The 11565-nt window shown below is 41.0% G+C and overlaps 1 protein-coding gene across 1 annotated transcript; it reads right to left on the reverse strand.

The window, feature by feature from the left end:
- Positions 1-306: 306 nt before the first annotated feature.
- LOC136444810 (receptor-type tyrosine-protein phosphatase alpha-like) lies at positions 307-11138 on the reverse strand. The gene is made up of 14 exons (XM_066442555.1): positions 11080-11138; positions 10588-10624; positions 10285-10382; positions 9550-9669; positions 8640-8791; positions 8139-8274; positions 7169-7318; positions 6778-6871; positions 5999-6075; positions 5176-5310; positions 3784-3912; positions 3046-3197; positions 2404-2539; positions 307-1516 (listed from the first exon to the last, which is right to left on the reverse strand). The coding sequence occupies exons 3-14, from the start codon at positions 10345-10347 to the stop codon at positions 1442-1444; spliced, it is 1419 nt and encodes a 472-aa protein (XP_066298652.1). The 5' UTR covers positions 10348-10382; positions 10588-10624; positions 11080-11138; the 3' UTR covers positions 307-1441.
- Between the last annotated feature and the right edge of the window lie 427 nt (positions 11139-11565).

Raw genomic sequence — 11565 nt, forward strand, 5'->3', positions numbered from 1 at the left:
TGACATTAGTGTTGTAATTGTACATCATGACTTTTCAATCCCCTTGTACTTGTATAGTAATAGTTGCTTAAATTTCGATTTTGTTACATGTAACATGCCTACAGTGCGCAATACAGCGTCCTACTGTGCCGAGAACGCTGCATGTATTTTAAAGTTCAATTTTTCAGTTTTAGAGTTAATTATTCGGGTAGAATAATTAGCTATTCAACGCGTATAAATAGATCGGACATGCAATGTGCGTCTCAATGGAATGGCACCCGCGCTCTATATTGTCAAGCGCCTTCAAAAGATAATAAGAACACGGTGTATGTTTTTGAAAGTGTATTCTAAATGTGCAGCATCTAATGGAATAGCAACTAACATTCCATTGCATGCACTAAATACATATGGCCCATATAGAATTCACGGATAATGTAATTATTCTCTACATATGTGCCTGTATTACTTTTGTCCTATCCTATGATACAGAGCCGATCTTTAGCTAGCTAAGTAGAGAAACAGTAAATACAGTTGAGTTGACACATTTCTTCTAATATCAATAAACTTTTATTCTAATAAGTACCTGGCTACTTCCCTTACTACTACAGTATGTTGCTCGTGTACCGTATTCTGATCTCATACATATGTATAAACAAACAATTTATCAAAATATTCAGCAAAGGTGTTTCAAACTGCAAACAAAGTTCTAGTCTGAGGGTTAGACGAATCATGTGCACAAAGCTATGCAGCTTTGATTTTCTACCTCACAGAGGATGGTATATTTACTACGTATTTCGCAATCTATGTGTAAACTGTAACATATTTACATCCTAAATCAAAACCTTTTACAAATATTGGATTGACTAAGCTCATTTAATTGCTTGATATCAATAACACCAAAATGCAACATTTCCTGATCACATGCAACGTTTGCAACCATTATGTGTATTTACTGAACTAAAGGAAACCCAAGCAAAATTAGGGTCCGAAAAATCGGATTTTGAAAGTGAATCTATCTAGTCATTTCTATACATGATTGGTTCAAACAATACTATCACAGTGTATAGCAACATCCATCATGCAAAACTACAGCGTTGTTGTGATGTGAGAACTCACTTAAAATCGTTGCCGGAATTTTTGTAGGCTCGTGAAACTAAGGGGATCATCGATTTTGTGCGGTTTTAAAATGCTCAAAGTATGAACTTTAAGTTATTACGCAAATGTGATTAACAATGTTAGTAAATGTCACTACAATAAAGATTTCAGCATTTCATTTTATTTCCATCTTTTAAACAACGAGCCTTAAAAGTCATGCATTTATCTTTGAAATGTCTTTGGTTAGTTTTTGGTTCTTTACATTTACAGTGTAAACAATTATCATGTTAAACTTGCCTAGATGTCGACATCTTTTTGTTTTGTCAGCAATGTATAGATGTATCTTGTAGATAATTGCTGGTCCAGGTCAACGGAAATGTGCATAGTCGTCAAAACTATCCAGATACTCCATCACAGCCTTGTAGCAGAACAGGTATTGCTCCTACAATTTTTAGATAAGATAATGATCCCTTTTTGTTATCGTTATCATACAAACATGTTAACAAAATATGTGAACAAAGAACTCGTGTAAAGACGCCAGTGGGTGAAAAGGCTAATTGAGATGATAATTGATAAAAAGCATTATGATTTCAGATATTACCGCATTGATGTTAGAACAAAACATATCTTAGTAGTTTGAAACGCGATACACTTTATCGTCTTACTGTGACCAGTGTGTAGCTGTCTGAAACAAGTTTTAACTGTAATTTCCAACACAAGAATTGGACATACCCAAATTTTCGACTGTACGACACCAGTCTTTGTCAAGGAGTGAGCAATTGACCAAGACTAGTGTCGTACAGTAGAAATTTGGGTCCAATTTTTGTGTTGAAAATTACAGTTAAAACTTGTTTCAGAATGTTTTCTACAGATTAACTATCAAGCTAAGTGTGCAGCTGTATTGGTTTGCATATTTCATTCATTATGGTTGTTATAAAGCAAGGATGAAAAGAGTGTTTAACAAAGTCTTCTATACACCTGTATGATCACCTGTCGACGTTTTTCCCAGCCGGGACCCGGCCGGGCTGTTTGCGGAAACGTAATATCAAAGTGTATATCAATAAATATGGACAACAATTTTTGGTACGTTTTGTGCTTTTGGCTGTCTTTTATATTATACTTTACGTTCTCAAAGACTGCCCGGCCGGGCCCCGGTTTGGAAATGTGACCCAAGCATTACTCTGGCTCTACTTCGCTCTGCAGCTATAGCTACAATACAGGAATTGCCGATACATCAACAGCTGATTATATACGGTTTATGCGGTGTTAAGAAGCGATGTACCAACCCGATTAAACGATTCAATAATGAAAGGAATTGAAATGACTTACGGCAGTCTGTACCATGTGAGGCCGGCTGTACCGCATAGACTTGACCGTCTGGAACAGATCACAGATCCCCTCAGCTTTCACACGCTCCAGGACAGTGTTCAGGGCGATGAACGCTCCCGTGCGACCTGCACCGTTACTGCGTGGTGATATAAAAAGTGCTGCTATTTATATCTTTTTAGAAAACACACGTTCATATAATGCACATCTACTGATTTTTTTTCGTAACTGCCACATGACCTCCACCAAGCTTCTTCATTCGTACAGCAAGTTAGTGGTTGATTCACCCGCAACACTTCGATTATGTTCTTGGATATAATCATATTGCTTACAAATTGCTAAAAGACTGTTGAAACAGACCATGGTAACAGAATATATGAAAGAAGAATACATGTATATACGATGGTTGAGTACCGTACGCTACACGGTTATAAATCCCTGCTGAAACACTTCTGAAACACCGCTTGAACACTTTTTAAACAATGCAAAAGCAATCTAAAACACAACTAAAACACGTTTAAATCACTGCTAAAACACCTCTGAAACACCTCTGTAACAGTGCTAAAACACCTCTGAAACACTGATGTATCAGTGCTAAAACACTGCCAAAACACTGCTATGACATTCAATACAAGCAACTCATACCTGCAGTGTACGGTGATTGGTCTGTTTCCCGATTTTATCTGCTGCTTTTGGACCTGGCCTATCAGATCCAGGACCCTGCTGGCGTTCTGTGGCACGCCGGTTGTCGACCAGTCGTGGAACTCGAAATGACTAATCTCCCTCCGCGGTGACTCCTAAGTCAATCGATAAAAATTAGAAGATCAGTGAATAGTCTTATTAAGTTTAAAACTCCTAGTTAACAAAGTCCCATACAACCAATGTGTTTTACCCTCGTGAAAATGGAGGTATTGTTTTGGGCGTGTCTGTGTGTTAGCTTGCTTGGTTGTTTGTTTGTTTCTTTGTTTGCTTGTGATAAGTGTCCAGATGTTTGTGGTCAGCATAATTTAAAAGAACGGCTTGATGTATTGCGATGATATTTGATAGTTTGGTATGTCTTGGGAAGACGAATGTCAAGATCTAGTGTGTGACCTTGGTACTTTAGCAAAACTTCGAATTCTGGTTTCTGTATCTTTTGTCCTAAACCTGCCATGGCCTTTATTTCTTGTTAAGAAAGATAGCTTTTGATGTAAGGAAGACGTGGTGTAGGTTTGGGCCTCCTAGCAGCATGTTCAGGAACAGCAGGGGCGTTTTTGATAAAATGTTCCAAAGAGGACAACTCAAGAAAGGAACAATAGTTTAGGCATGTGGGTAGCTCAGATAAAGATGGCGACAATGAAATACGAATCATGTAAAGGTAGGGCTATCAAGTGATTGGCTTACTTGTTCGTCAGTGTTGGATACTTGGAAGGTGCGGAGAGTGTAGCCCTCGCTCTCCTCCGTTTCCTTCAGCTCAACTCTGATGTTCCCGTACTGCTGACTGTCATCCGGCCAGTACTTAGAGCATTTCTCCTGTGTCAAACACAATGTCATTGTTTCATTTCAATCGCAAATAGATGATTGTAAACCCGGCAGCAATTCAGCACTGCCTGCCATTGCACGGGTACTTTCTGACCAATAAACCATCATTATCATTCGTTGATGAAGGTTAGACATCCAGGTAATAAGATACGCCAAAAATAATTACTCAAGCAACTGGATAAGATTTTGAAACAGTCAGACGTTTCAGACAGTATCCACTGTCTTTCGTCAGTGACTAACGATAGGACTGAGAACACCAGATTTATACCAAAACTCTGAATAGATATGTTAATGAGGTAAAGACAATTTAGGATGTCTTGAAGTAGTCTTCAAAAAGAAGATTAATACATTGCAGAAAGAGCGCTAACCGCTACTCCTCTGCCATTTACCACCATCTAAAACACAACCAGGGACACTCATTCAATTTCGAATCCACGGACATCCTAGATCGTGAAGAACGCTGGTTCGAACGGGGAATTAGAGAAGCAATATATGAGAGGATGTACAGCCCCGCCCTCAACAGGGAAGGGGGTCTACGCGTTCAACTTTCAGGCACCTGGGATAATGCACTACCCACCACCCCCCACCCCCGGACAAGCAACATTTAGTTACTGTACTAGAACAACAGTAGCTAATTGAACTATTGGCATAACTTTGTATTGAATTAATCTTCTTTTTGAAGACTACTTCAAGACATCCTAAATTGTCTTTACCTCATTAACATATCTATTCAGAGTTTTGGTATAAATCTGGTGTTCTCAGTCCTATCGTTAGTCACTGACGAAAGACAGTGGATACTGTCTGAAACGTCTGACTGTTTCAAAATCTTATCCAGTTGCTTGAGTAATTATTTTTGGCGTACATCATTATCATTATCATTATTATAATCATCATCATTGTAGTACAGTGGGTATACATTTTCTTAACCTCCAGTATTGAACAGAGAGGTAGAGGTTGTATCCATAGTTACAGAAGTTCATACGAGCTACATGAAGTGGTGATGGCCACTTATAAAGACCACAGTCTGTACGCTCTGCGTCTGAATCATTCTTAAGGCGCGGTCATAGGTCGTGATAGAATTTCGATGTCGTAGAATTTTCGAGCAGTTTGTCACAGAAACAACGGCCAACAACGATCAAGGACAAGCTTTTCCGTAGCTAGACAGTTTACATTTTGTAGGAATCATTCATCCCAAGCATGTCCACATCTTGCAATCGTACGACGTTCGTACGATGTAGGTAACAAGGTCCTTACCCTTCCGTTTTCCTCCAGTTCCGTCAGCATGACGATCGAGTAGGACTTCCAGTGCCAGATCATCCGCCAGAAGTCCTCCACGGTGTTCGGTAGCGGGCCCTGGGTGGCGATGAAGCCGTCCTTCTGGCGATAACCCTGTTTGCACAAAAATGTTGGCCCCGGTATCGAAACCTATCATAGCTGCCGAGTGTCTTCGTAAAATGTACGTATTACATTGTACAGTAATTCAACAACATGATGTACACAGTCTAATCTGTCCAAACATGACAGCGGTCTCTCTGGCGCTTACTGATTTCACTCACTGTGTCCTGAGATGTCTTTCCTGAGGATGTGAAATTTACTGTTTTAAGGCATAAACATGGCCCTAACAACAGGTTGAATCTTCGGCGTTACCGCACTGTACCTGCATAACGAACGCTTTCTAACATCTAAATGCGTGCTAACAAGTTCATAGAGCACACCGAGGTTTATAAACTATTCACCTCCTGTATGATACAGTGTACTACCAGTCCAGGTGGGCAATTTCGCCAGCCAAATAATTGCACCAAATACGCTGACAAATGGGATGTGCAGTTAAGCGGATTCTACTGTACTACTACTACTAAATGTAAGGACATGAGACTCGGCAGCTAGAATAATTTTGGATACCAAGCAACAAAAATGTAGGCAGTCATGGCACACAACATTCCATGTATATCAAATCGTGTAAACAATGATGTGAGGAAGTGAAATTTGCATGAAAAAGCAGAGATTATTACTCTTTTAAGCTATCAAGACATGCAAGTGAACTGGTTGATTAAAGCTGTTCATAATCATAACTTACGTCAATGAAGGAAGCGTTGATGTAGTCGGACTCATTCACCCCAGTGAATGTGGGCAGGAAAACACGTGACGAGTCGTCTAGGCAGGTAGAAAATGATAAATACATTATATTAAGAAAAAACCCAAACCTAACAGGTTTAAGTAAGACTTAGATTTGGCCTAGTCATATGTTCCATGGTTCTTCATTTAAGATTTGCTTTCAAGAATTACTATAATTATTGACCAGACATATGAAGAAAACTGACTGTTATTTCATCTCTTACTAAACTCCTTCTTGCAAAATAGTGACCTTTTATCAACTTCAATTGGTACTTTCCGGAGACAATGACATCCTATTTGAAGATGCACACGTAGGTAATGTGTATAAATAACTGTCATTCTCTAATGCAAAGTCTACCGCAAGTATATGTGTCAAGTAATGGCCCTGGCGTACCGACCTGTGACCCGTCCTTCTCGCTATGTTTTCACTGGCTAGCCGTCAGCCAATCAGATACTCCCTATTCTTGTTGTTGAGGGGAACGTTACCAGCCAATCACGTTACCTCTTGACCGCAGGCAGCGTCGTGATTGGTTGGTGATAGTTAGCAATCGCAGACGCAGCGAGGAGGACGGATCGCAGGCCGGTACACTAGTCTTGTGCCATTGCTTGATAGAACAAACAGCGCGCCTGTCATGAGTGGATAGCTATTGACAGCCATTTGAATTAACAGTTGAATACACTAATTGATCAACAAACGTTTCATCACTGTACGTATGTAATATATATTAGCTTTTTACTTACAGGGGACAATCGAAACCTCCCTGTTCTTGCTCTTGTTGTCTTGCTTGTTGGCCGTCTTTATGTTGTTTTGGTCTATTGGGATCCTCGTAAGCTTCTAAAGGACACACGATAAACCATTGTTCAGGGGTATGATAATTATATTACATTAAATACATTTAAACACCTTCAACTTACAGTCACGTAGAAAGCAATTTAACCCATCCAAGACATAAGAAAAATATCTCGTTATATACATGACTTTTTCATGTTTTCACATTAGTGCTCTAAGCGTGTTTCTCTTTAGTAACAATCCTGTGACGCTATCAAAAGGCATGAAAAACACGCTGGATCCATACATCTGTTCGGAAGTTTCTGTTTTTGTGGCTTACAGTAGAGCAACACACGTGTATACCTTGAACTCTGCCTCGTATCCCATCTCGTTTGGATCCGCTGACGGAGTCTTGAGTTTGTGCATGTGCCTGTGGATGTTGGCCACCTCCACCTCCGTGTCTCCGTACAGATGCTGCTCTAGCAGGGCGCGGTAGATGAACACGTACTGGTCCTAAGAGAACATGGGTAGAAAACTAGATGGTAGATATCATCAAGGAATGGCGGAAGTGTCTCGGCAGGTGGATGCATAGCCATATGTATAACTTGAAAAATATAATTCTTTCTATGCTACATTTTTTCATGCTAGGCAGGTGCTCATGCGAGGCCCGCCGCTGGTATAAATCAAGCAACTTCTCGGCGTCAGCCAATCAGATACTGGGAGCTTGATCCTGCTGTTGAAGGGAAAGTTACCGACCAATCACGTTGCGTTTTGACAGCAGGTGGCGACGTGATTGGTTGGTGATATGGTTGACCAGCGCTAACGCAGCGAGAAGGAAGGATGGATTGCAGGCTTGTATACCAAGGCCGTTTGCTTTATACAGTGTATGTACGAGCGTCGGCAATTGCCACCCTCCTTTATCAGCGCTGAAACCCGCTCGGGAAATGTTCGGCAAACCCTCTCGGTTTCAGCCCTGATCTTTTGAACGGAGATTTTGGCTTCTGGGGGCGTCACTGGCAGTTGCTCATCAATAATTAATGAGCTAGCCTTATTTAGCACAAACAGTCATTAGTTGCTCATCAATAATCAAGTAGAAATGTAAGACGTAAGCTGATTGGCTGATAGCTTCCCAGCGTCCTTTGCGGCTTTGCGAGATGAGCTTTAGCAAACCCTCTGATTGGCTGAAAGCTGTTTGGTGGTGACGTCGCCAGAAGCGTTTTCAGGGGCTCGGAAAGGCAGGGCCGCTATGGGAGGGAACGAACATATCGGGTCTGCTGGGAGGATGGCAATTGCAAAAGAGGAGATGTATGCGTGTGTTCGTGATTGCTCGTACCACTGTCTGGACCATGGAGTGCCGGTTGTGCCTCATCTGGCCGATGAAGCCGTGAACATCCACCCTTCCCTCAGCAGCCAACATCTCCTCCATGGCCTCTATGGCGATAAAGGTTCCCGTGCGTCCGACACCGGCGCTGGAGGAAACAATCATTAACCGTGATGAGGGAGGATACAATATGAGTTCTACACATATTTGGGACCGCATTCTTCACAATATAGCAGCGACACCTTCATGCAGTGCGAAGTTGTTATCGCCCTGGGGAAGATGGCTGACGGTCCATCGAAACGTCAGCTAGGTATGAACTCTTGATTGTGTTGGAGATAACTTTTCCCCCGAAACAATCACTGTTGTCAGCTTGGAAGCACCAGAAACAGCCTCAAATTTCAACTGGAAACAAGATGGCGCATCCATGACGTCAAACTCCGACATGGCAGCGCCCAGGGACGCTGACGGAAACAATAGAGGTTTGCGATTAAAACAACAACAAGGCGTCCATACCTGCAGTGCACGACTATTGGTCCCCGGCCGGGAGGGTTGCTGGTCTTGGCCCGCCGGATGAACTTCATCATTCCTAGGGGGCTTTGCGGCACCCCGAAGTCAGGCCAGCTGGTGAAGTGGAACTGAGTTACAGTACGGACCGGGCCTTCGTCCTGAAGTCAATAGAGCTGACCGTTAGGCAAATCTACAATATAAGGCATCTGAGTTGGGCCTATTGAGTCTTTTTACAGGTTTGCGTAGCAAAACCTTTGTTGGATCCGTTCGCATGTGTGGTGGCCGCCATCTTGATTTTGTGACGTCGTAGGGTAGCCATACCATTTCATTGGGAGGGGTGTTTTGGGGGTCGCTAGCGTTCTCTCTATTCTTAACAAATCGGCACACAACTATCACACATTCAACTCAAATAAAAAGAAAAATTCAATACCAATTCAAATTTAGAAAAAGACCCCATAATCGCGAAACTAACATAGCAAACCTGAAGTATATGTAGCACAAATACTTAAACTTTAGTTCCTCTACATTTTGCCGCAAAGGACATCTTGTTTTGCAGAGTATATATTCCTATACATTAACAATTTTTTAAGCAACACATTATTATCATATTTTATTGCCATTGGCGTAATTATTGGTTTCTGACACGAAGCACTAGCAATTGGACTTGCGATGTACAGACATTGCTTCAGACGAGACACATATCGCATTTGCTATCTATATGCGTTATATTTACGCGTTAGCATCTTCGTAGGTTCTAAGACCATCTTAAAACATATAAATTGAATTACAATTACTTATAACTTATCTCCCTATTTGTCTGGTTGTGAAAAAAGTGTCCATGCATGTATTATTGTTGAGTTTTTATGAACAAAAAAAAGTTCGTATTCTTTATTACACTGACACTGATCATTGTCACCTTCTGTAAATTGAACGTCCGGATGGCGTAATCTACCAGGGTTGTCGTCTCTTTCTGAGTGACCCAGATGTTGCCGTAGTCCACACTGTCCTTGTTTGGCCAGTACTGGGCACACTTCGGCTGTAAATACACGAATAGATTAGCCAGTCAATATATAAACAAAACCAGGCATTCAGGAGATAACGTTTCATATCGATCTTTGAAATATTTGATACTGGTATCCATTGCAAATTGGTACTGATATCGATGAAACGTTTTAATCTTACATGTACGCAGTTCCGCATTTTATTGATGTTTTAAAAGAGGTTTGCAGAGAACATGTGTGTATACGTGTATGATGAAATGTCATGATTTTGTAAGTAAATTTTAGATGTTATGGAGCCAACATGTGTAAATACAACAAAATTCAGGCTGTTTAAAGCCGGTTGCCGGTTGTGTAACAAAGATCAATCAATCAATCAATCAATCAATCAATCAATCAATTAATCAAATCCTACTCTTGTGCATCTATCAGCCCTGAACTAGGGCCGTACATGTATCTCTGACGATAAACATATATTAAGGTTGGGATCACCAAACCGTCAGTATGTCATTATGAAGACTGTTAAGCAACTTGAACGTAGTGCGCAAGTTATTCCAATGGCAAATGCCATTATGAAACGAAACCAGAATCTCTCTAATGTAGATATGAATAGATTACTTGAATGTCTGTATAATCTATCTAGTAATACCTACCAAGTTCCTTTCCACCAGATTGGTTACCATGACGACAGTTGCCGTGTCCTGCTCCCAAACCATCCTCCAGAAGTCGTTAGCAGTAGTAGGCAAAGGACCTGTAAAAGATTTGATACTGTGCACAGTTCATATTTAAAAACAAAAAGGGGCAGCAGTCTGTGCCATTTTTAAAATGAAAACAGCGTGTCAGTAATGTCAGTTATCGGAGTGTCTGTAAGTTGTATATATACATTGTGCAAGGATGAACGGAGCATTGGAGTGTATTTGTGTATGCATTTTAGACAAAGTTAACGAACACTATACCTTGAGCAGCGATGAACTTTTTCGGGTGGTTGTAGCCCTTAAAAGTAAAAAAAAAATAGTCATATGTAAACACGTTAGTCATATGTAAACACGTAAGATTTTGTAATGACAATCTTTCTAATGACAAAACATGTTGCTCCTATCCTCTCATGTAACATATCATAAGTTTATATATGTCGGGTAACGGCCAGGGCGTACCGGATTGCGTTACCATTATTTCCGCTGCGTTAATTAGCGCTGGCCAGCAGTCAGCCAATCAGATACCCCCTCACTTTTCACAAGCCAATCGCGTTTCCTCTTTACCGTAGGCGGGGACGATGATTGGCTGACGCAGCGGGCGATGGAGAAGGAGGGATCGCTGGCCGGTACAGCAGGGTCGTTGCTTGATGCACATACAAACCACAGGCCTGGCATGAGTGGATGGATGCTCCTAACTCGACTACTTACTGGATTACAAAGACACAAATAGATAAAGAAACTCATGAGACTTACATCAATGTAGTTGGCATTGATGTAATCAGTTCCCGGTTGGTCCTCCAATGTAGTGAGAATTACCCTCGAGTGGTCATCTGTGGAAAATAGACTTTTATGGATCATTTGCCCATAGCAAAGTGATCTAAAGTTCTGACTTGTAAGATCATAGTATGTTTTGTACAATCATATACTTTAAGTCACACTCACAAGTGAAGACGTTCGTGAAGCGGTTCTTCTTCTCGTTCTCTGGCCGAATGTGCTCATCGCGAGGATTGTTGGCCAACCTAGATATGGACTTAGTGGAGATAAAGAAAAGATTATAAGTTTGAATACGTTTAACAGCACAGTTGAACGGGAGTAGAAGACCATTGAGAACGTACAATGACAATACCAATTGCAGTTTGACCCTCGAGAAATCTCTGTACATGTAAAATCACAGTTGAGTACGCTATCATCATCACTATCAAAGTAATCATTACTGTTGTTATTGTTATCACAGTCTTT

This window comes from Branchiostoma lanceolatum, chromosome 11, assembly GCF_035083965.1.
Source record: "Branchiostoma lanceolatum isolate klBraLanc5 chromosome 11, klBraLanc5.hap2, whole genome shotgun sequence".
Taxonomy (NCBI): domain Eukaryota; kingdom Metazoa; phylum Chordata; class Leptocardii; order Amphioxiformes; family Branchiostomatidae; genus Branchiostoma; species Branchiostoma lanceolatum.